Source organism: Pundamilia nyererei, unplaced genomic scaffold (assembly GCF_000239375.1).
Source record: "Pundamilia nyererei isolate P.nyererei 1_Seehausen unplaced genomic scaffold, PunNye1.0 scaffold00070, whole genome shotgun sequence".
Taxonomy (NCBI): Eukaryota; Metazoa; Chordata; class Actinopteri; order Cichliformes; family Cichlidae; genus Pundamilia; species Pundamilia nyererei.
Window position 1 is genome coordinate 2,951,937 of NW_005187471.1, and position 25,181 is coordinate 2,977,117.

At 43.2% G+C, this 25,181-nt stretch overlaps 2 protein-coding genes across 4 annotated transcripts; one reads left to right on the forward strand and one right to left on the reverse strand.

Moving 5' to 3' along the window:
- The first annotated feature begins 219 nt into the window (after positions 1–219).
- Positions 220–9,204, forward strand: exd2 (exonuclease 3'-5' domain containing 2). Of its 2 annotated transcripts, none has more exons than XM_005736763.1 (10): positions 220–380; positions 1,704–1,755; positions 1,875–2,315; positions 3,564–3,820; positions 3,926–4,052; positions 4,184–4,491; positions 4,645–4,751; positions 5,680–5,815; positions 6,052–6,420; positions 7,358–9,204. In XM_005736763.1, the coding sequence occupies exons 3-10, from the start codon at positions 1,914–1,916 to the stop codon at positions 7,572–7,574; spliced, it is 1,923 nt and encodes a 640-aa protein (XP_005736820.1). In that variant the 5' UTR covers positions 220–380; positions 1,704–1,755; positions 1,875–1,913; the 3' UTR covers positions 7,575–9,204. The 2 variants fall into 2 exon arrangements, with proteins under 2 accessions (XP_005736820.1, XP_005736821.1); XM_005736764.2 differs by having other exon boundaries at positions 222–380; positions 1,875–2,300.
- Positions 9,205–10,343: 1,139 nt separating this feature from the next.
- On the reverse strand, positions 10,344–24,232 carry LOC102206863 (glioma tumor suppressor candidate region gene 1 protein). Of its 2 annotated transcripts, XM_005736766.2 has the most exons (15): positions 24,135–24,232; positions 22,973–23,153; positions 21,399–21,444; positions 21,221–21,263; positions 20,942–21,007; positions 19,200–20,741; positions 18,602–18,835; positions 17,021–17,401; positions 16,756–16,909; positions 16,445–16,587; positions 15,990–16,051; positions 13,958–14,106; positions 13,718–13,812; positions 13,457–13,559; positions 10,344–12,805 (listed from the first exon to the last, which is right to left on the reverse strand). In XM_005736766.2, the coding sequence occupies exons 3-15, from the start codon at positions 21,437–21,439 to the stop codon at positions 12,111–12,113; spliced, it is 3,708 nt and encodes a 1,235-aa protein (XP_005736823.1). In that variant the 5' UTR covers positions 21,440–21,444; positions 22,973–23,153; positions 24,135–24,232; the 3' UTR covers positions 10,344–12,110. The 2 variants fall into 2 exon arrangements, with proteins under 2 accessions (XP_005736823.1, XP_005736822.1); XM_005736765.2 differs by having other exon boundaries at positions 16,756–17,401.
- Between the last annotated feature and the right edge of the window lie 949 nt (positions 24,233–25,181).

The following is a 25,181-nucleotide window of genomic DNA, read 5'->3' on the forward strand; positions in this document are numbered from 1 at the left end:
AGAAGAATATTGGTTTCAGGTTGTAAAATTGATAATTTGTCTTTTTTTGTATGATTAAAAATCGTGTCTTTGATTTAATGGGTAGCTGTTTTGACAAAACATACTCTTTTAGCAATTAGTTGCCACTGTACCAATGTAATATTAAATATTAATTACAGAAATGTGTGAAAGCTGTTGGCAATCACCTTACAAGTGCTCGCACCCAATCAGCACTGCCAGAGAGCTAAAATTCTATGGGCTCCACTGGTCTGTTATTGGTCCATCCCCCCAACAGGTGGCGCTGCAGCTTCATATAAATGCACTCTGGAAGAGATGGACGAGCACAGCAAACAAGTGTACATGTGAGATAAAGTGGCGTTGTGTTGTTCGAAAGTGTAAAGGTAAGCTGCAGAATACGTGGGATGATATGTACGGTGCTACTTTGCGCTTAAAAATTAGCGTCCAGGTTGCATTTAAAGAACGTATTGGGGCTGAAGAGCTCACAAGCTAACCGGTTAGCTCCAGCAGCTAATCAAGCTAACGTTGATTAAACTTTGCTTTGACTAAACTGGAGGACAGTAAACGGGATTAGAGGCAGAACGCAATTCGCGGTACGCCTTGCATTTAAAAGTGATAGACATTTGTAGAACTGAATTTATCGATGTTTATTTCAGCTGAAGCTACGTCGCAGAGGGAAGCTAGCAAAAGTTGTGTTAACAAACGGTATAGTAACAGCTGGCTGCTTACCTGATCGAGAGGTGTTTGCTCTTTGTAACAACTAACAATAGCTGTTTTTTGCTTTGCAGTGATCTTATAACTCTAGCCTATCCTTACAAACCAGTGTCAGCTAAGTTGACCGATGTTACGCTAAATTCGCCCTTGTTTTGTCCCCCAATTTCCCCAATAATCCTAATCCTGTTTTAGGACCCGAAAGGACACGTGCAAATATATAATGGCAGGATTACCATCAAGAGCTGCAGCTACTAACTATACATGAGTCACGCTTCATTTCTTTTTATTTTGTAGGAAAATGGGAGCAAATGTTTACTGTAACATGTATTGCTTGGAAGACGCCATCTGGTCTGACCACCTTTATTCTTAAGTAAATTCGGAACTCTCTTAGTCAGGCTTTGTTGTCATTTCTGTAAATATTCTTCAGACAGTTTTGTTCTTGAAGGACATTCAAAGCTCGTATTTGGATTTTGGCTGCGTGGTGTTCAAGTCTGTCAAGATAATCCCACACTGCTTCAATGTTAAGGACAAAACATGACTACTAGTTTTCCATTGTTTTGTTTTTGTTTTTTTTTTCTAACCACGTATGTTTTTATTGCACTGTCAGTGTGTTTCAGATGATTGTCATATTGAAAAATGAAGCCGTTGCTAAAAAGATCCTTTTTAGATGGCATTGAATGGTAGATCAAAATCTTTTGAAAATGAGTAAATTGCAGCTAATGTCTAAATTAAAACTTTGTATTACCTTAAAGATTGGACAACATATGGCGCAAGAGCGCTTAAAATTTACTGCAAAGTCTGGCTTCTTGGAATAAAAAAATAACCAAACATGATTAACTTGGCCATTGATTTTCTGGATTTTGCATGTTGATGGGCAGAGATTGATGGTGTGAGGATTATCTGTCTGCTTTAAGACAGTAAAAACCTAGACATAGATCTGTTTATGAAGGGTATTTATAAAATAACCTGTCTTTGCTGGTTTTGTTCCAAAGATGTGCGTTGTCTGTCTAAATTGCAACAGCTGGGTTCACTGATGCAGGAAAGGTAGGTCATCTCCTTTGTTTTTGGTGTTGTTTTTTTTTTTTCAATTTATTTTAACAGACAAGCTGAATAAAACTCGCAGATCGTCTCACTCACTGCTTCTACTGTGTTTTTGGCTCTAGGTTTGAACTTCAGACTGATTAGGATCATTACAAGTCAGCATGTCTCATCGAGGACCTTTAACCGCTGTCGTAACGGCAGTACTAGGGGCAACCTTGGGAGGGCTGCTCATATGGCGGGTGTATCGAACAAAAAGGAAAAGGTTACCTTCCATCCAGAAGGTCGCAGAGTCCTTGCACAATCTTGAGGAAAAGTCCACAGAGGTCACAGCTGTGGAGTGTACATGCATACAGCCGCCACATGTTGTGAAGGATGAATTTCAGACTGTACAGTGCCAGACCACACTTCCTGCCCGGATCCTGTCTTCTGATCACCTGCTGGGAATCAAACCAGTGATTGTGACCTCTGAAGAAGAGTGGCAGCAGTTGTGGCCAATAATGCAAAAAGAACTGTCAGTCTTCCCTGTGCTGGGATTTGACTGTGAATGGGTAAAGACCTCCGCCGTAAGAAATACCTTTTGCATGTTTTTCCATTTTTTTTATTTATCTTTTTTTTAAAAAGGAGAAAAATCCACCTAAATGTAGAAGAATAATTGGCCATGGGGTTCAGGGTTCAGGTTGTGAGGAATTCCTACTTTTTCCCTAAAAGCTGACAAGAAGATAAGATAACTCTGTCATTGCACAGTCATACATAATACAATGACATTGGAGAACTGCCCTACGTTGGCACTACATATAACACGATACGACACATCACAACGCAACACAACACAGTATATTAACTTAGTAATAAAAAAGTGTATTAGTATTGCACACTGTTATTATTGCACATTAGACATGAGTCTATTTGTTCGGGTCCTCAGCAGCCTGAACCTCCTGCCAGACGGCAGCAGCTTAAACACCCGGTGTCCTGGGTGTGTGCAGTCCCGTAGGATGCTGCGTCCCCTCTTAAGACAGCGAGTGCTGTACAGGTCCTTCAGGGAGGGAAGAGGATTTTTTTATTTATTTTTTGGGCCATATTGATGACCCTCTGGAGTGCCTTTCTATGTGCTGTGGTGCAGCTGGAGAACCACACACCGATGCAATATGTCAGCACACTTTCAATGGAGCAGTGGTAGAAGACTCCTTCAGGTCCATTTTTCTGAGGATTCTCAGAAAGTGGAGACGCTGTTGGGCCTTCTTTAAAACCGCAGGGATGTAGAGCTCCATTGGAGGTCTGTGTCTGTGCACAAGCCTTTTAGGATGTTGCTGTAGGCTTTATCCAGTGTGTTGTTTTTTTGTTTTTTTTTCTCCCCTCGTTGCACATTTAATCTGTTGTTCAAATCTGGGGAATACTGACTAAATCAGCATGGTTGAAGTCCCCAGCTATAATGTGCACTGCATTTGGATGGGAATTCTGATTGCTCCTCCATGGCCGAGTTAGCATTAGCATCGGGTGGTACATACACGGCCGTTACCATGACAACAGTAAACTCGCGAGGTATGTAGACGGGTCTGCACTTCAGTCAAATATTCCAAATCTGGGGGACAACGGCTGTGTACAGTTTTTGTTTTTGCACCAGCTGTCATTGGTGTAGATGCATAAATCCCCTCCTTTGTTCTTGCCAACAACCAAACACCTTGAGCTTTACAAAACATTAATGACATTACACAATTGTGGTGGATTTCTTCCCTTTTAAGCATCATCCATTATCATCACCTCAGACAACTGTCTCTGTGTTTTCTGACCCAGCTGCTGTTGTTTGGATACAGGTGTCTGCTAAAGGCAAAGCCGCTGTGGTCTCCTTGCTACAGATGGCCTCGTACTCGGGTCTGTGCATCCTGGTGAGGCTGTTACCGTTTCGCAGCAGTCAGCAGCCTTTCCCGCACACATTAATGGAAGTTCTCAGAAACCCACACATTCTTAAAGTGGGAGTTGGTTGCTACGAAGATGGCAAGCGACTGACACGTGACTACGGTTTGTCGCTGACGTGTACGGTTGACCTGCGTCACCTTGCCTTGCGACAAAAGTAAAAAAATAATTCTGCTCTTGCTTATAATCGAAACTATTTGTGTCAATTGCAAATACACACTTTTTCTTTTTTTTCTTTTTTCTTTTCCCTTCTCCCTTTTAGGCAAACTTCAGTAAGTAACGGACTCAGTTTGAAGTCACTGGCAGCAGATGTGTTGAAAATCTCTCTAGACAAATCTCCAGAGGTGCGTTGCAGTGATTGGGAAGCAGATCAGTTGACAAAGGAGCAGGTGGGGATCTTACTGTATTGTAAATACTATACTTGTACAGACAAGACGCTGGTTTCTTCTGCCATGCCAAACTAATCGAACAAAAACATGTATTGTCAAAATAATTTTCTTTACCCCTTCGCTCGCTCCAGATGACTTATGCTGCTAGAGATGCCCAGGTTTCCATTGCTCTCTTCCTCCATCTCCTTGGCCTTCAGTCTGAAGCCAGTCCCGCCTCTTCCAGTGGGAGCTCTTACTCTGAGCTGGCCTCCCGCTGCCAGGGTCTGGTCGATGTGCCGTTCAAGGGCCAAGGAGATGGAGATGACAGGGCAGGTGATGGAGACAGGAAGAGGAGGGCCAGGTCGTTAGGCTATGAAAACCCAGAGTCTGGAGATCAGCAAGTCTCAGACCCTCGAAAGAATCACAAGAGGAAATCGCTGGGTGCCGGGTATTCCGCCAGGTGAGTGTTATTAATGACAAAGAAGCTCATTCTTAGATGAGGATGAGCAGTTGTTTGTTTTCCGCTGTTACTGTACAGTGAGTTTGGGGCATCGTTTGCACAGGAAAATATGAATGTAAACTGCTTTATACTGTGTCTCTCTGCCTGTTCCAGGAAATCTCCCCTCTATGATAACTGTTTCCTCCATGCACCAGATGGCCAACCCCTGTGTACCTGTGACAAGAAAAAAGCCAAATGGTACCTTGATAAAGGAATAGGAGGTATGCTGGATAAAACCCTCTTTATTGCCTTTCAGCTGTCCTAAGTACAACCTAAATGTTTTTCCCTTTCATGTCGAGTCTCACTCCTTCCAGAAGCTGCACAGATCTCTCTTTATTTTCTTGGCTCTCAGTGACTCTCTTTAAACAGCCAGACTTGACGTGTGTTGCTGCACCTGCAACAGCTCCTTAGAATATCCTGTTTTACTTTCCTGTCTTTCTAATTTCATTTTTTTTAAATTATTGTTGCTTTACATTTAGTTGGTTATTTATTGGTTCTGATGCTTATTCTAAGTATGAATGTTTGCAATTAGATGCTTAAATATTAATCAGGTTTCTGTAGACCACATCCTAGGGTTTCTGAGGTGTTTAGATTTACCCAGTAAGTTCTCGTGTTATACCTGGTGCACAGTGTCACGCTTGTTGGCAGCATTTCAAATAGGATTTGACTATGAAAAACTCTTAAATGAATATACAGTATTTGTGATTTTGTTTTTTGTATATACTAAAGGACTTGCTATGAGAAGGCAATGGTCAGGAGCATCCTTCCTTACAAAAAGCATGCTCTTAGTCATTACTTCACAGCAACATGAAGCCTGCTTTGATTTCAAACGTGCAATCCAGGGCATAGGTCAAGGGTCTTTTGTTTGTTTGTTTTTTTTTCTTTGAAAGTGATAACTCAAAGAGGAAGTCAACGACGTGTGTTTACTGGAAGGCTCTGGAGTAGCACTAGTGGCCACCAGTATAAAGTGTATAGATTTGTGCATTTTAAAAAAGTGTATTAGTATTAATAGTGTGAACTATACAATGTGTTTGTTTTTTGTTTTGTTGCTTTTTCTTCTCAAACTCTGTAAATACTGTCATGCATTTGCATCCCTGTGAGGTTCAAAGAATAGCCTGAAAACCCGATGCTGTTCTGTTTGTGATGCAGTGCTCGAGAGTGAAGAGCCTTTTATTGTGAGGCTGCTGTTTGAGCCGTCGGGACGTCCTGACTCGCAGCAGGATTACTACCTGACTGCCAAGGAGAATCTCTGTGTGGTCTGTGGAAAAGCAGATTCTTACATCAGGTTTGACACACTTATTCGCTTTGAAGTTGATTTATATTGAAGGTTTACTTAGAACTTGTTCTGCTTGTCTGATCTCAAGCACAGAACCAATAAAACAAACAAATTTGCTTGACAAATGGCAGTTTGTTCTGAACTTCAGAAGATCATTTGTGTTGTTTAAGTATAAATGTCTTATTTTGTGGTGCCACCAAATCACTGCAGACGTGATTAACATGCATCTTTGTTTGATCCTTAAGGAAAAATATTGTGCCGCATGAGTACAGACGGCATTTTCCCACAGAGATGAAGGACCACAACTCCCATGACATCCTGCTGCTGTGCACCAGCTGCCACGCTGCCTCCAATGTACACGACAGCTTCCTGAAACAGCAGCTGGCTGAAGAGTTTTCTGCCCCTCAGGGCTGCGAGGAGGGAGTTCGGATCTTTGAGGACTCTGATCGACGGAAAGTACGCTCGGCGGCTCGGGCTCTGCTCACTGCCGGGGAAGGACTCCCCAAACAACGGCGAGAGGAGCTGCAGGCTTTAATCAAGAGTTTCCTGAATTTGAATGACGAAGAGGGGGCGACGGAGGAAGCGCTGCAGCAAGCGGCCGATTTGGAGACTAAGTGAGTTTAAACTGATACGTGATCACACGTCAGTTATGGTTGTGTCTTAATGATACCTTAAATTATTTTAATACTTTAGCGTTTAGGTTTTAAGTAAATCTGAGCACTGCTGATGTAACCAAGCAGTGACTGCAAAAAAACCATGAGCTACATCTCAGACTCTACAGAGTTGGCATGTTGAATGTTAAAGCTGTGACAGGACAATTAAAAAAGAACAAGTATGGCTTGTTTGGAAGGACAGTCGGGAGCAAGTCTCTTCTCACTAACAAAAACGTGGCCGCATGGTTTGGGTTTGCAAAGTTGCATCTGAAAAAGCTACAAGACAAAGAGTGTGCTTTGAATAGATGAGACTAAAGTGGGAGATGTTTGTCCATCGATTATGGACAATATCAACACAAATACCTTGTACAAACTATGAAGCGCAGTCGTGGAGGGGTGATGATTTGGGCTTGTTTTGCAGACCCAACACCTGAGGATTTTACAGTCGCTGAGTCAACCAAGAACTTCTCTGTATACCAAATAACGTCAGATGTGAGGCCATCTGTCCAATAACTAAATAACTAACTAAAGCTAGGCTGAACCGGTGTCATGCAACAGGACAACAAGCCCAGAGATTTTTAAGTGGTCAAATAACAGAAAAATGCACAGATGTAAGACGAATAAGGAATTTATTTATACTTTTTGTGAACCACTTGTGCAAAGATGTGTACTTGCCAATCACAGGCACAGTGAAACATAAGTGTACAGTCACATTTAACTTTACTTAGTCCCCAGTTTAAATATGCTAAGAAGCATTCATAATTTAACAGCCCACTCAGTGAACCAAATTATTGGTTGAGTCCTAATCATCACTGTACGTTTAAACAGCTGCATGTAGTGTATCATGATCATTTTTGCTAGTATGCACTCACTCTGACCGCTCCTCTCTCCTCTGAAGGATTTTAAACGAGGCGTACGTGCCTCACGGTCTGAAGGTGGTGCAAGCGCACGCTGAGCAAGGCCTGCGGGGACTGATGGTCCTGGAGCGTCGCTGGAGGCAGCATTTCCTCACCACCATGCAGCCTCGCCACCTCCCTCCTCTGTGGTCCATCGATCACAATCACAGCAAGTTACTTCGCAAATACGGAGAGGACCTGCCCATTAAACTCAACTGACTTTCCATCTCCAAGAAGGGCACGACTGACCTCGCACCTGGATAGGAAACCTGGATTTTACTCTTTTACTTTGAAACTCAACAGCCACTCCATCAGTTTCTCCAACCTGCTTTTGCTTTTTTTTTTTAGTGAGCACGTGAATGCACTAATTGAGCAGCAGGGATGGAAATGTTATAGTATGTGGCTGCTGTCAGGACCCCACTGGGCAAAGAACATTGATGCCAAATTCCAGTAAGAGTAACTGACCCTACCTGTGGAGAGAAATCTAGGTAAAACACTAACCTTACAATGTCGTGGACACGTTGTTCGCATGTGGACTTTTTTTATTTAAACAAAACAAAACCAAACAATCATAAATCTTGAACAGATTTTTAGAAAAGGCTGCTGCCTGCTACTTTATTCTTGACCTCCAGCTCTACCCCCTGTGGGTCAGCAGCTTATTATGAATGATTTGCTTTGCAGAGAGATGGTTGTTTTTATAGGACCTTAAATTATTTGGCTCTCCGTCCAGTTTAAGTTTTCATTCTGTTGTCTGGTTTAGGTCAATAGATAACTGAATTTCCCTGGGAATGCCATGAAGATAAAATCCATCTTTGCTCAATTTCCTTTTTTTCAAAGATGAGTTAGTCAAGGTGTTTCTGGGCTTGAATGTATTGCGTCTGTGGTTTTGTACACTTATCGCAGCAGGGGAGACAAAATGTAAGTACAGTTGGCGGCTTTCACTTGGTCATTTATTTAAACTCCTGCTTATGTCGTGGTGCCAATTCTCCGGACGGCTGGGACCTCTCCATGGCGCGTGTGAACGTGCCTCTTAACCCCTAAACCTAACCGGAGACTGTGTCGGGACATGAGCTCGTTTCAGTTTAACAGCGACGTCGTTTCACAGATTCCAAACTGCACAGTAAAGAAAAGCTGCCAACTTGGACGTGATGAAGATAAATTACAAGATTTAACCCTCTGCAAAGCTTTAGAGTATAAGAAATTTACCTTATGGAAGCAGCTGCATTATATTTATTTATGTTTTCCTGTGAATGATACAGTAAATAAGTGATGTTTATTAATCTTATGAGTTATTGAACACACCTATACCCTCCATCCACTCCCCACCCACCCGAAACAAGACACAGCCACATTCATTTGTTTATTTCTTACAAAATCACAGTTTAATAAATAGTCTGTAAAAATGAGTACAAAAGTGGTTTTCTTAACATTTCATATATGAATCACTCGTGACTTTCAGGTCAAAGGAGTCTTTAAGTGGATTTTCTTTTTCTACAATCTAGTTTTGCTGAATTAAGGCCTCTTGATTTTGGCATCAGAAACAATCTGTCAGTCAAATGTTTTGTATCTGAAGTTGAATTAGTTATGAGCTCCCCTGGTTTCACAGTTCAGTCAGGAAAATTAAATAAAACACATTTACAAATAAATAAAATGGCTCAACATGCAGAATCCCTTTATCCTAAGACGCTGACAAACTAAGCATATTTCTAAAGGTCAGTGTTTGACACTGCAACAATAACAATGGCACATGATGCTGCTTCATCCAAGGGGTTTCCATCAAAGTTGACTTTTCATTTCTTGGGTGCCCTTGATTTATTAACATGGACTGACTTTGGGGAATTATTTCTTTTTTTTTCTTTTTTTTTTCTTGAAGTAAATTTTGGTGGAATTACCCTTTGAAGAAGTCTAGCGGTGATAAAGAGTGCAATCCTGTGTTATGAAAAACACTCTGACATCTTTACTGCATTACAGTGAAAACCTCTGAGGGTGGAAACACACCTGAAGATTCAGTTTAAGTTATTAGAAAGCCTTTGCTTTTAATTGGGGGGGGGGTATGCTATTTAATGAATTTTGGGAACTACTTTGAAAGGTGACCGTTAACTTGGCTTTAGCAGCACTGGTAGGCATTTACCTTTGGACATAACCAGGCTAGCTGTTTCTGCTATGGACAGGCCTCATGCTAGGTTAGCATACATAGACTGTATATAAAAGAAGGCTGTAGTTTCAGGCTCACTGCAGAAGCACCTTAAACCTGCATTTTCATTTTTCTTTTCAGTGGCCTGCAGGGGGCGACTCTTGTGCTTGTGAAAAAGGTCTGCTTGTACAGAAGTCAATTGGAAAAGTGTAGAAGCTTCTTTCTGCCACTGAAAATTTGAGGTTATCCTACCTTCAGTGTCAAAAGACATTTGAGGCAATAATCTGAAATTTTGACTTTTTTTTTTTTTCTCCCCTTGACTTAGAAAATGGTCCTCAGCCTCCTTGATTTCTGCCTCCAGTAAACACTTTCCTGATGAATTTATGGGCTTAACTTTAGGTAATCATCCCAATTAGCAATCATAGGGTGCCAAATCAGTCCCTATCTTATATTTCAGTGAGATCTGTCCCATGTTGTGGTACCTGGGTTAAAAATAACAAAACAAAAACACTGAGCTAGAGGCTTAAGAAAATAAGGCTTCACAAACAGTGCATGTGTCAAATTGCCCATGTCCGTCCTTTATATACAGTCTATGTTGGCAAGCATATACATGGTTTCACTTCTAACCTTTTGCAGGAAACTTTAAAAGTTTAGAGTCCTTAGTGAATCCTCTTGTGTGTGTCCACTTGTAATCCTGCAGAGTTTCAACACTAAATTACTGCATATTTAACTCCTTTTGTTCACTGCGACAAAAGACAATTTTTTTTTACAGATATTAAAAAAAACCGAAAAAGAAAAACCAAACAATACATTTCAAGAAATGAGTTTCAGATTTAGCCCCAAATCTCTGGATCTTTTTTTTTTTTTCTTTGAAGGGACAAGTTATTTTCACTTTCAGAACACCAGATGTTATTCAAAAGTATTCAAAAACACTACATTAATAAGCTTTTTCTCCAATTCAGGTACACTGAAATTAAAATAAGGCATTTTCTCGACAATTCCAATTTGCAAGTCAAACCTTGATCCCTTACGGGTTTGCAAAAGCAAAAATTTAAAACAAATTTTTAGGTAATATCACAAAAAAAGGAGACTATTTGCCGCTTGTACGTTTCGACCTTCTAGGCAAAAATCCACAAGGAACATCTTGCACGCGTTTCACAAGGGAGAGAGTCGTACAGCTGTTACAAATGACCCCAAAATGACCAGAATTCACACCTTCACACAGACCAATAAGATTGTCACATTAACATAAGATGTCGCAAAAATCATATATTGCTCCACAACGGCTGCGGTAAAATAAAGCTCCAGCTTTAGGACAGCGGGCTAGAAACAAAGAACTCTAAAGAGATGAGAAGCGGATGGTTCCTCTAGTTTTTGGTCAAAGGCTGTTTGACGATGCAGAGAGGCTCAATATCTGTACAGTTTGTCTGTTTTGGTGGGGTTTTTTCCCCCCTAAAATGGACATTTTCATGGTCACGTTTGCAGTTAAGTACCCTCAAAGCCCTTAAAACATGTTAGAAACACAATTTCTAAACTACACGGGCTTTGATAATGGCATAAGCATCTTAGTCAATGATAAATAATCTTCGTTCTCATCCAATGACACCGATAAGCAAAACAGGCAAAGATCTGTCATCTCCTCCTCTTCACTGCACCACCACTGCTCCCAACAACCCCAACTTATTATTGCTTGCATGTTAATACATACAGTATGGGAAACCATTATCGTTTCTGAAAACGCACAGAAAACTAGAGATTTTTCACAGTTAAGACTCTAGCACAAGTGACAGCAAGGGTCCAAAAAAATGAAAAATAAGAAAGCATGACTGCCTAATATGTATTTTAACCCCCCTCGGGTTATTTCTGCTATAACAAGGACGCACTCCAGTTTGTGGGAAGAGACACAACACGGACGTTTGCTGGTGTATTCAGGATGTAGCACAAATTCTTTGGAGTTTCATTCATTAAGCCGAGATGATGGAGCCTGCGGGAATTGTGTATTTTTTTTTTGTTGTTTTTTTTTTTTTTGTACTGTCCCATAGCAGGATGCAATGTCTTCTCTCTCACTCTCACAAACACACACGCACTTATCTGATCCACGCAAACCAATCCAAAGGAAAACACGCACGCACATCTTCGCTGCGCAAAACACAATTGGCACAGATTATCAAAATAAATACCCTGGAAGCTTGGCACTATGCAAAAGAAAACTTCACATTTTCGAAAGAAATCTTATAAAAAACTATTGAATAATCTCAGTCTACTCCACGTTTTCGTTTGCCTCACTATTACTTATATACTATATGCTGATGAAGGTTACACCAGTGTCGTAAACCTCTGAATGACTCAACTACCACTGAAACAATATAGCTCCTATTCAAATAGATTTTTTTTCCACAAACGTACATCAAAATGAAGTATCTAACATCTATCGGACTATAGATAGTGCTGTTGTCTGGTATGCATCTGCTTATAGTGCCTCTTAACTTTTTTCTCCTCGCTTTTTCTGTAAAATCTGAAACCCTTCTGGGAACAGGTAAGAAGTCTTGTACACCTTCCTTTGTTTTACTTCAACTTCGATGTTTTAGGATCGGTGTGGATGCCTGTCTATGCAGATTACCTCACAGGTGTCCCTCCAGGATGCTGGTGACAGCCTGGTCCAATGTCGGGCCTGACGTGGCCCTTGTCGGGGCTGCAGAGGGGCCCTGCAGGCGCTGAAGCTCCAGTATGCTGTCGATGGCACTCTGTAGATGTTCACTGAGCATGTTGTCCTCTTGGAAAGGCGGAGGCGGCGGGCTGAACCGCTGCTCGGCCCGAGGGGACGCATCCACCCTGAAACATTTCAGTTTTGGAGCGCTGACGTCTCTGGGAGGCAACTCAAAGCGCACATCCTGCGGCTCTGGCATAGAAAGAGGATTTGGGACTTTTTTTACGGACGTGGGTGCTGTCTGTGAGACTTGCTCAGCAGTGTTACTGAGCGGAGCTCCGTTGGTCATCTCCTCGTCATGCTCAGGACGCTTGGGTTCTCTGTTGGGTGCCTGAGAGTGGCGTTCGTTCACAGCCCCACCACCGTTGGTCAGCTGCCCCGTGTGGTCCCTTTTGAGTCCCGGGTCGTAGGCCGAGTTGTGGATCACCTTACGAGAGCCTGACTCCTGCTTGATGGTGAGTCTGAGAGCCCCCCGCGAGCTGGAGCGGTAGGTCTTCAGTCCCGGAGGCCTGTCGGACAGTCTGGTCCAGGCTGGGGGAGAAGAGGGGCTGCCAGAGGAGTGGGCATGAGGGGAAGACGCTGACGTAGCCAAAGCTGTCATAAAGGACTCTGGAAAAAGGAAAGTGGAGCTGATTGAACAATATTATCCAGTTTGTCTGGTTTAATTCTACATAGACATGCTGTGAAGATGAAGAATTTTCAGGCATAAAAGTCTAAAGGATCAGATCATAGAGAATAAAAAAATTATCCAAACAAATTTCACTAATTATGCACAAAGCTGTGCTTTTAGTTGCCTATGCCTTCACCCCCAAAACATAACGTTTTAATCCAGCTATAGAACTGCCAGATTAAAATGCAGCAGTGCGCCTGAAGAGAGCACATGCAAACAGACATGAAACTAATAGTTTGATGTCTTAGTTTTCGTAACAGCTTTCAACAACCTCCTGCCCCTTTTCCAAATGTTTAATTAACATAACTGTGTTTTTCACCATCATGCTGAGTCTCTCTCAGCACACCCTGCTCCACATTTACACCATTTAATTACTTAACACCTGGGAGCTGCTCTGGAGCAAATATGCAGGTTAAAAGCAGTGCTAATAAGTTTGTTTCACTAATTCATTTTTTCCCTGCCGGTTCAGATTTACTTCAGCACTGGCATCTGCATTTTGGCAAACACCCACCCACACATAGCAAACCTCTTTTTAATAATAGTAACAATAATAGGCGGCGGTACTTCTTTAATCCTGCTGTGACACTGACCCGGGTCTCTGCGGGCTCGCCGTCTGTCCTCCGCTAGAGCGTATCGCTCGGCCTGGAGGAAGAGACGCTCCAGCATTACCATCTCTGCTGAGGGACTCTCCTGCTGTGGAGACAAGTTCAAATCCCCTTAAACACAGACCCAAACAGTACTGAGAAGATGATTATAGAGAATCAACATCTGAAACTAAGCAAACTGAGTCACTCAACATCCAGACATTGTTTTGGTTTTGAAGCAATACCGCCCCAGAGGAGGTGTCTCACCTGGGCTTCTCTAACTAATAGCTGCCTGTATTTGTTGACCATGTCCTTGGTGCGTTTCAGCAGGAAACCGGACACAGTGTCGAACTCCTGGTCCACTGTGAAGAGGAACATCATTAATAACTCATATGATAAAAATAATTACATCCTATTGAGTTATAAAGTAGTTTGGCACTTGTTCTTCCAGATACATTTATGTGCAGGATATGGTTAGGTCAGTAATCAGTCAGCGATCAAGCTAACCTAAATTGAAGTCATCCTGAGTGGGCAGGTGACCAGCGCAGGTGTGGTATGGCAGCAGGTGTCTAACAGCGTCCTTCAGTGTGGAGAAGGCTGGGCCAGTGAGCGGAGCCTGCACTGCTCCATGGTCCAAACAAAGCTGCTGCTGGAACCTGAAGGGTTTAATAAAAACTCTGCGTTAACTTAAACCTACAGTAGTTTATTACAGCACAAAAGAAGTAGGACAAGACACAAAACACAGGTGGAACCATCTAATAGCGTGGGTTTGTTTTTTTTATTTTTTGTTACATTTATCAGCTTTAAGAGCCATGAAAAGTACCAGTTTACAGGAATCTTCATGTTTTATGTTTCATGTTGTGTGGTTTTGGGGCTCAGCTGCAGGAGGAAAGGTGGGGCAGAGCGATTCAGGGAGCAGTGCCAAGTGAGGTGACTGGCACACCTATTGCACATTTTCCCAATTAACCTCTACCTTTTTATACAGTAGGTGCAGGGCTGACAAGACACACACATATATATGCACCGCAGACATGGGGAGCTGCTGCCAGGCTGTGAACTCTTCAGGGGAGAGACTTTGGGTTATTATGTAGAATCTGAATCCGCTTCACCCACTGGGCAAGCTTTCTGAAGCGTGCAGTATTGAGTTTATGCCGTGTGTGTGCAGTGATGCAAGTAAAGTCTGATGTTTGCTGGTGTGTGTTGTCTATACTGAGGCGAACACACAGGTAGCACAGACAACTGGTAGAATAAAATGTAAACTGTCTCACTTTTAAGTAAAAGCTGCTTATCAAACCTATTTTTTTCAAACCAGATGCTGATAGATGCACTCGGGGAGACTTTAGGTTCAGTATCTTACCCGGGGATACTTCAACACGCAGACTAGTGGAGCTAGGGATTTAAACACGGACCTTCCAAATAGCAGACAACCCGCTTTGGGCCCACAACCGCCCCCCCTCCAGTTTGAATGCAGCTTTTATCAATACACCATTTGGATTCCTCCATCAGCTGAGATACTGGTGTAGATAACTTGTAATTGTCATGTAATCTTATTAAACTCCTCACTTCATATTTAAAGTAGATAAATCAATAACTGAATTTAAAGTGATTTTAAATCTAATTATACAATGTTTTAAAATATACACATCCAGAAATGCATATACTATTAAATATTGTACATATATTTATTAGTTTCAGATGTAGCCATTCTTGTATTTTTCTTGTTTACGTTATTGTATTTTGCACAACTCTGTTGCTCGTGAAGCTCGCACACAAGAATTTCACTCACATGTACTGTACCAATGTACCTGCACATGTGATGTGACAATAAAAGTGATTTGATTTTTGATTTGATTTGAAATATGAGGCCTCACACTTCAGTTGGTGTGTACCAACGTAAGATAGCATACGCATCCAATACTCCAAAACCTCATCATCAACAACAAGAGAAGCGACAGAAGTTTCTCTTTGTGTTAACTTCCCATCTTTCCTGTCAATAGCAGAAAATGCTTGTAGAATCACTATTTACTGCACACTGTTTTCACAATAAGAGTCCAACAAACAAGAAAAAAAATGCTTCTAAGGAATTATGTGCAATCATTAGTCTAATGCAGAGGTGTCCAACTCCAGGCCTCAAGGGCCGGTGTCCTGCAGGTTTTAGATGTGTCCTTGATCCAACACAGCTGATTTAAATGGCTAAATTACTTCCTCAGTATGCCCTGAAGTTCTCCAGAGGCCTGGTAATGAACTAATTCTGTGATTCAGGTGTGCTGACACAGGGTGAGATCTAAAACCTGCAGGAAACAGGCCCTCGAGGCCTGGAGTTGGACACCCCTGTTCTAATGATACATGGCCAAAAGTGCATACATCATAATACACACAACATTCATACGTCTGCAATAATTTCCCACTGCATAATATTTTCAACATTTTGCATTTCAGACAGTTTCCTGTTATTCACCAGGAAAAAAAATCGGAAAGGCACAACAGCGTCTTACATGACGACTTTCAGCAGTACAGAAATGTTCTTAGTTTCTCTTACCTGTGCCTGCGCATTGCTGGTGTGAGCCTCTCCTCTCTCTGCAGCTCCAGAGGACCTGCCAGCTGGCAGACGCACAACATTTTGGACGAGTTAAAAACGACAGACGCGGGTGCATTTTGAAGTCAGTCGTTACACATTTGCAGTATTAAACAAATAATAATTTCAAAGCTTGCCATCTTTTATTCTTTCATTTCAGTACAGAGGAAAAATTATGTATAGTAATTATGAGTAGATTACAGATTTTAATAGCACTAAACCTACTAAACACAATATTATCACAAGAAAGAGCATCATGAAATGATGAAGGAGCTGGTCAGAACTTGTTTTAGAAACATACCAAGAAATTAATACACTGACAAAATAATTATAATATTAATTGATAATAACAATTACATTTCTTTTTAAATTAAATAATAAATCAGACTTCAAGTAATTGGATATTAGCTTTCGCTCACCTTGGTGCTCGTCTGCTGACTTGTCTGGATGGGAGCGCACTCCATGGGAGCAGGGGGCCCCTGGACCCCCTGGGCTGCAGGAGAGGGTGGATGGACATCGAGAGTAAATGCCTTACTCTCCACGGCCAAGGCAGCTGTTGGCTCTGATAGCGGACAGAATTACAAGGATGACAGAAATGGTGGCAGCAATCATGATAATGAATTAACTGGAAATAAAATATAATAAAAGCGATAGCAATAGTGGGGGCAATAGAAAAAAAAAAAAAAGCTAATTAAGAATCATATTATTTATCAACTAGCAGATAACTCACTGTTTTGTGTGTGCTGTTGGACAGCAGAGTCGTCTCCTGCTTTGGAGAGAACTGCAGATGCAGCTGTGGGATTAGGCTGCTGCTGAGGCACCGAGACACTGACAGGCAGAGGGGATTGACTGCTGTGGATTGAAGTATGGTTTGAAGGCTGAGGCTGTGAAACAGATAGTTGGGGCCGTGAAACTGAGGCCTGAGCCTGGGGCAGAGGCTTGGAAACAGATGACTGGATCTGCAACTGGTTGTGGGCAAACAAGGCCTGCGATACCTGTAGCTGATGAGGGACTTCGTACTGAACCAGGGGTTCACTGTGTGGCTGGGAAGCTGTAGTCTGGGGGACTGAATTCTCAGGTCCTGGCAGAGCAATCTGAGGGCCGGTTGGAGGGGAAAAAGTTCTTGCTGCTGGTCTTCCAGTGTCCTGAATCTGAGAGGGGGAGCAGATCAGTGGCGTGTTCTCAGGGTCCGAGTGAAGCGGAGAAACCTCAGCACACTGGTCTGACATCACTGTGCAGGTGTCCTGACCGGAGACTGCATGGGTCTGAGGTTGGGACTCTCTGTCACTGGTGACTGGTGAGGCGAGCGACTCCATTGGCACCACCGGCAGCGCTCCAACCAACAATTCAGAAGTGATCGGGGGACTAAGTGCTTGCTGTGGTAGAAAGAATCAGAAAAAACCAGACAAATTAGATCGTTTTATATTATCTTCACCACTGCATCTTTATTGCCTCTATTGTTTTAAGGCAACTTGACATTACAGATCTATACCAGAAGCTCTGCACACATTTTATTTTCATTTATTTAACTTCACTTTTGGCAAGATCGAAAGGGAAAGTTTACAAGATGGTAAAGAGACCTGCTGTGATGTCTGTTTAGGAGATGGTGGCACTGAGAAAACGCCAGGAGACTGAGCTGCAGGCCGAAGAGTTGAAGACTCCAAGTTCTCTAAGGTATGAATATTTACAGTTCTTTATAGTTCTTCCTCTGCATCACCAGTGAACGTAACAAACAACAAGCATGCTATATTGCGAGTTCTTTTTGTAATTTGAATCCTATAGTGTTTATGGCCACAATTATGCTAGAAAAGAGGGGTGACTTAGGGGGCTAGTCCCTCCTTAAAGCAGCAAACTCAAAAATCTAACATTTGACTTTGCACATCTTTAAAAAGGTCGTCTAACTTCTTGGGGGTGGCTGTAGCTCAGGATGTAGAGCAGGTCACCTACTGATCCGAAGGTTGGTGATTCGATCCCCGGCTCCTCCAGCCTGCATGCCAAGTATCCTTGGGCAAGATACCCAAGCTGCTCACCGATGCATCCATCAGTGTGTGAATGTTGTTAGAAAAGCACTCAGTTTAGAGTCAGTGCTTGGGAGAATGGGTGTGATTGGGTGAATGTGGCACATTGTACACAGCGCTTTGAGAACTCCGGGAGAGTAGAAAAGCGCTATATAGGAATCAATCCATTTACTTCTCTCTGTATCGCCTATCTAAGTTCTTCCAGTTTGCCTGAGCCTTAAACTTCACGCAAATCCTTGTTTTTGGTGAGCCTGCTTCCACAGGAAACAGAGGCAAGTCTATCAAATAGCAGCAGCTATTTGAAACATAATCACATACTTGCACCCAGGGCTTGTTAATATAACATAAATTGTTTCTATCAGTGAAACTCCTTTTTTAATACACCATCATTTTGTCCTTTTCTGTAAAGTTTCTGTACTGTAAAGTTAGACCTTAAATTACATTCTACCGTTTAGCTGCCTGTTGCTTATATTTTTACATGCACTTCACTGATGAGAATCGGCACTGTCTTGCTGTCATGTAAATGTAAAATTCGCAGGAGGTTGCTCGAGCTCTGACCTGTTGCAGATGTTGCATAAAGGCCTGGTTCTGACTCATCGAGTGGGTCACCTCCTCTACCACTTGGGTCATATCTGATGGGGGCAACAAGAGTTTGGGCATCTCTGCAGGGTCGGGGGCCAGAGGTGCTTCGGGAGGTGGCTGTAGGACTGTAACCACAGGGGGAGAGGAGGACTGCAGCCCTGCAGAAGTGGTGGGCTGTACAGAGACGTGCTGGAGAGTGTGTCCATAGGGCTGCAGAAGGAGACGTTAGAGTCAGATAAAACTGGGTTGTGTAATTGAGCACAATGACCATCAAGTCTTTATATCAAAGTTATATTATTATTGTGTGGTAATTAAGTTCAGGAACAGATAAAAAAAAAGTAAATGTAGCCGTGTAGACTTGGTGTGTTTATGGAGGGAATATTTTCTGAATCTCTGTGGGCAAAATGGGATTTTAGGCATTTTGAGGAATCTCGTGTGTTACTACAGTAAGAAATCAGACAGTTCAAAGTTGTTACTTTATGTTAAAGCAGCTACTCAGTTTTACTTTGTAAGTATCTACACCAAAAGCTCCTTCATGCAGATCATGTGCCTCTACACTCCAGTTAGAGCTCACCTGTTGTAGCTGGTGAAAAGTCTCCTCAGAGCTGGTCCTCTCTTCTTGAATAGTTCTCTCTGGCAGCAGGACCACCGAGGCCTGCTGGAGGTTTAGCTGTCCTTCTGTCACTCCTCTCGGAGGAGCTGGGCCCTGGGCAGCAAAAGGCATCCCCTGAACCATTGAGGGGCCATTAACAATTGAGATAGAAGTAAGATCTGGGGGAAGCACCCCTGAACTGTTGATCAAGGTAATGTGGTTTCCAAGAGCAGGACTGTGGACCAGGGTGGCACGTTGCCCCTGCCCTCCTGGAGCATAGGTTCCAGCCAGCTGTGCTGGCATCTGGAAGACAGTAGCAGGTGCTGACTGTAGCTGCAAAGGTCCTGAAAGCACAGTGGCCTGGCGAAGCGCTAGCTGCCCAGCTGCGGTGGTGAACACAGGGCTGAAATTCAGCTGTCTTTGGGGCACAGTTAAGATCTGAGAGCCATCTACAAGCTGCCCAGTGGAGGGGGTCATGCTGTGAACCGATGAGCCTTGGTGACTGGGTGTCAGCAGCGGTCGTGCTGCACTGACAGACTGGGAGATTGTAACAGGAGACTGGCCCGGAAGAAGGAACTGGTTTTGGCCTTGGAATAGTCCCTGAGGCTGCAGCACAAAGGAGCCACCCTGATTGACCAGCTGCAGGCTGACTGGTTTGGGGAGCTGCTGGGTGGGCTGCGGTGGCGGAGCGACAGTCTTTTGGCCCGCTGCTTGAGACAATAGAATGTTTGGTGAGGCAGTCCCAGGGACGAATGTAAGACCAGGAGTGGGCTTCTGCCCAGAGGGCTTGGGGCTAATTTGAACCAGTCTGGGCTGAATGCTGATGGGCAACTTGGGCTGTATAGGATGAGGTGCGCGCTGCAGGACGATGCTCGGTGCTGCTGCTGCTGCTGCTCTCAGGGTTGGAGTTATAAGAGGTCGACTGGCAACGCTCGGCACAGCCTTGTGGATGATCATACTTGAGCCCTGGGCAGGACTTAGAGAAAAGGAGGTCTCTGGAGAAGGAGCAGGAAATACATTTCCAGGTAGTAGCCCCATCAGCTGAGGAGGGGCGGCAGGCTTTAAAGAAGGACATCCAGGCCCGACAGCCAGTAGGGAGGGCTGGGGAGGCTCCACTGCTGCCTGGGTGTCTCTGGGCAATGCCGTGGTCACGGGCAAGGTCACAGATTTAGGAATGAATGGAGCGGTGGGTGGAGAAAGGAGAGGGGCCGGTGAGTACAGGGACAGGCTGTCCCCTGATTGTGCCAGACCTGCTTCCAGAGCCATGGTCTGCTCAGTGATCTCAGCCTCCTGTAGGCTCTGCTGGAGGATATCACATGCCACCTCCGCCTCCTCCTCTTCCTCCACTTCTCTCTTCTCTGCCTCACAAGCTGCCTCCACAGGTGGCTCACCCTGCACCACCTGTGGGTCTTCTCCACCCTCTGGAGATGACAGGAGGGCCTCTTCCAAGAAGGACAGATCCACACATCCAGGCGGAGGCGTGTCTGGGGAGTCCCTGCCATCTCCCAGCAGAGAGACAGGACTCTGGGGGAAGAAGCAGTGGGAGGTAAACAGAAAGGTGCAGACAACAGAGAGAAGAAGCTGAGTGAAAATAGGGGAGAACTGTGTGATTAGCACAAGTTAACAGGAAGCTTTTTCAAGCACAGAAGGGGAGAAAAACATAATTCTCCCGAGGGAAAATGCTGTTTGTTGTGATGCTACTGGCTGTGGATCCAGACACTCACCGGGGCATCTGTGAAGAGGGAGGGCTCCCCAGAGGAGGAGTTAATGAGCAGGTCTTCAGTCTGCAGCTGGTGGAATAAAATCAGCCAATTTTAAGTCGGGCTCACGCAAACGTGCTGAGAAATTCACGCAGTACTACATAACGAGTCCCTTTCACACTCTCTGCGCTCCTCCAGACATCTCTCAGTACCATGTGCCAAGAAATATTTCCAACTCAAATCCATCATTAGCACTATTGATTTTTTTCCCCATTTGAGTCCCTTTATTTAAGTATTTGTTACCTCATTGGTCCCATGAAGGAAGTCGTTCAGGGCTTGGGGGTCACTACAAAGGCAAAGAACAAAAAAATCAGTTAATAACCTTAATTTATTATAATCTATGTACTTTAAATATCTTTGAGACTGTGGTTTTTTTGTTGTTGTTTTTTACCTGCTGTACGATTACAGATCAGAAACTCACCACAAAACATCAAGTAGACAAGTCCCATCTTCATCCTCCATGTCAACTGAAAGGAAGAGGAGGAAACAGTGAACATTTTGAAACTTGATGCAAGCTGCTTGGTTTTAAGGACAGCCCAGCAGGTTAAGTGGCTAAATCTGCTTTTGAATGAGAGATAGTTTGGGTGGACAACATTTGCTGAAACTGACTCAGTAGATGGAGCCGGTGACTGGATACGGGGACAGTAAAACAGTAATTAGTTTATTTGTCCATCATCCACACTTATTTTAATCATCATTCTACTTTTATTTAGCCTGGAAAAATTATAATTAACAAATTAATGACAAAATTAAAAACTGTAGAAATGAAATGAGGCCACACACTCTTACAATCTATAAAATATGCCCAAAAAACTTGGCTTTGTTACACATAATCACCTTTATTTTTCAATACTCTGAGGCAAGCTTTCTCTAAGCAGTCTTCAGAAATAGTCCTTGTGGCTTCTTGCAGGACATTCAGAGCTCTTCTTTGGATGTCGGTTCCCTTTTGTCCCATTCTCTGTCCCACACTGCTTCAGTATCTGGGCTCTAGGGAAGTCAGTCCATCGCTGTGTTTTTTTTCCTATCCAGATATGCTTCTGCTGGATTGTCAGTGTGTGTTTGTGTTTCCAGAAGCTGGAAACTGATGGTGCTTTTCTGCATTTAAAATTTTGACAAGATCTCCAACACCACTGGCTGAAAGGCAGCCCCAAACCATGGAGAGCCTCCACACTGTTTTAAAGATGTATCTCTGTCCTGATTTCCTCTGTACATTTTTATTTTTTACTCCAATTCCTGTGTAATTTGGCATTATTCAGTATTACATCCCTGTTTCCCTTTCTCTGATAACATTTCTGGTAAGGTTTCAGTGAACAATAGATGGATCAACTGAAGGGATGCATCTCTCAGGTCCTAAATCAGGTATTTGCTAAAATTGTTCCTACTCTTAAGCAACTTCATGGACTGTTTGTGTGCTGTAGATTGTCTTTTAGGTCTGCCATTTCTTCCTTTTTCCTCCACTTGTTCAGTTTCCTCCAATTTTTTTTAAGAACACTCTGCACAGCATGCTGAGGTTTGCCAGGTTTTCAGTTTTATGCCTGTCAATTTGTGTTATCCTTGATTTTATTTTTTATAGATTCAAATAAAGAAACAAATGACATCTGGTTTTTGTGACAGGCTGCTATCCAAAGACCTTCAGAAAGCCTGAAGAACTACTGCTCAACACCACTTAAAAAATAATAATTTAATAACTCTTTATAAATGTAAACGGTGTTTTGTGTGTGTGCCTTTTTCAATATTGCAATGCAAGAGCTCACACAATAATCAGAAAATATAAAGTAATGTTTGTGGCTATTAGTCTTTAAATGGTTCAATTAACAAATATTTCTTTTTATTAATTTGAAGGAGTAAAAGTGTCATGGGGAAAACGTGAAAAAACTGAATCCAGAAATCTATCTTGATCTCAAAACGAGAATTATTGGGCCATTTTATAGTCCTGATGTAAAACATGAGCACTGGATGTATCTCACCCATATACCATATATAAGAGGAACCTACTTCATATGTGAGAGGCCCCATACAGAGCGGTCGAGCTGAGTGCTGGTGGTGGCCTCATGGGAAGTCGTGGTCGGGCATCAGTGTCTGGAGGCGGGTGGATGCCAGGCCGAGGCGGCGGGACGGAGACGAGACCTCCCTCTGCTGGGGCATCGCTGCGTCTCACGGGTAGCCGGTGAAGATGCTGTACGCAAGGAGGGGGGGGGGGCACAAACAGACCACCACATGCTGTCAGGTCACTTGAGGTTATCAGCAGCCAAAACACATTCTCATCTGAACGCTGAGACATAAGATCAATATATGATTCATCAGTTTCTTCTCAGCTGTGGGCAGTGCTGGTGTGATTTTTGTAGCAGACACCTGGGAGACTGGACCAAATCTGCACTAACAATAGTGTAATACACACATATATATTTTACTATCGATTATGCCCGAGGCTGATGAGGAAAATGGAAGCTATTGTTGTGGCGCTCACAGACGTGAGAGGCAGATCTGAGCGCCTCAGCTGTAAATAGACGGCTCCCCCTGCGCCTTGGATGTGACTTGTCCTCTCCTCATGGCTGAAAAGGGAAGCAATGTGGAAAAGCTCGGCGCAGAGCAAGCCAATTATAACATTACTCACTGCCTTGCGCTCAATTTCCCGGGGAGGTCCCTCAAAAAGACAAGACAAGCCTCCCTCTCCGATTCCGCTGACATATTTTTGTTTACAACAAGAGACAACCGCATTAACACCCTCAAGGTACCGCATCGCCCAATGAAATCCAGGCAAACGACACTCATCTAAAGCTGCAGCGGCAAGTGCCATGCTATTCTCTTGGATTCTGTGATGCATTTATAGGTTACGTAAGGTGAATGTGTGTTCATGTGAAATTAATGTCCCAAACGATGCTGGATGCAGAGCCGCTGGTTTCCCCTTACGGTATATATTTTTTTAATTTATTTTTAGAAAAATATATATATAATTTTTCCTCTCTCCCCCCCCCACCCCCTGAGTGGGACCACGGCAGCTGACGCCTGCTGTAAATCATATCGCGGTAACAAAAGATGCCGTGTGTTAAAATATCATCTCCGCGCAGCCAGCCTCGAGCGATCCCCTTATGGTTGTGCCATTAGAGTTAATTCCGCAATTCAAAAAAAACAACCAAGAGAGGGAAAAAAAACTCACCCCTTCTTTGTGGTTTATTGTCCTGTCAAGCGGGCCTCTGCGCCATCGATTCTCACTCAGTGGTCTTTTCAGATGCTAAAAGGAGGAGAGGGGGTGGCGGTGGATGGGGTAGGGTAGGGTGCGATGGAGGTGGGAAGGAGGAGGGGTGCGGATGGGGGGTACCGGGGTGGGTGTGAGAAACGGACTGGGAGAGCCGATCACAGCACAAAGGTGGAGAGGAGGAAAATACAGCTGAGGAGACAAGTATCCAGATTCAGCGGCGCGACTGCGGGAGGAGGCTGACCGCGCTGTGCGCTCCGCCAGGCGGCAGACGCTTCAGATGTGTCTGCGCTTCACCGCGGAGCTCCCTCATCCCGATTACTGAGGCTTTTCTTGCATTATATGCATCTTTTAGTCACTCGCTTCTGGTATTTGTAATACATTTGTAGGTCACAATTGTAAAGAAAAAGAAAATCAATGTTTGGACATAAGACATAACTACGGGAAAGTAAAGCAAGCTGCATTCGTGTAGGACTTTATGGTGTTAAGGAAGAAGAAAGTACAACAAGTGCTAACAGAAGATGAGAAAACATTAGCAAATAATGCTTATAAATAAAATGACTGAGGAAATAGTTTTTCGTTTTTTAAAACTATTTCTGCTGCAAAGAGGGTTGCTTAATCACGCACTGTTCAAGAGATCAAGAGAGGAGAAAGTGGAAAAAATGAGGGGGAAAAAAAGAGAAAGGAAATTAAAGGTGGAAAAAGATTGAATGTAGGCCACATATAACCAGAAATAAGAAAAAAAAAAAAGAAGTCTGCTTAAGTATGATCCATGGAAAAACACACACATACACAAAGAGTTATTTGTCTGTGAAATGAGGGATAACGCCAAAGCAAACTAACATAATTAGTCACAGTTTTCAAAAGTTATGCACTAAACTGCCAAAGGAGACTGAGTGTAAGGGGAAAAAATATCAGTGAAGGAGGAAGCTTTTTCTTCGAAACCTTATCCCCATTTATTCTGAAAGGATACAAAACTGTTTACCACTGGACCGAGTCATTAAGGAG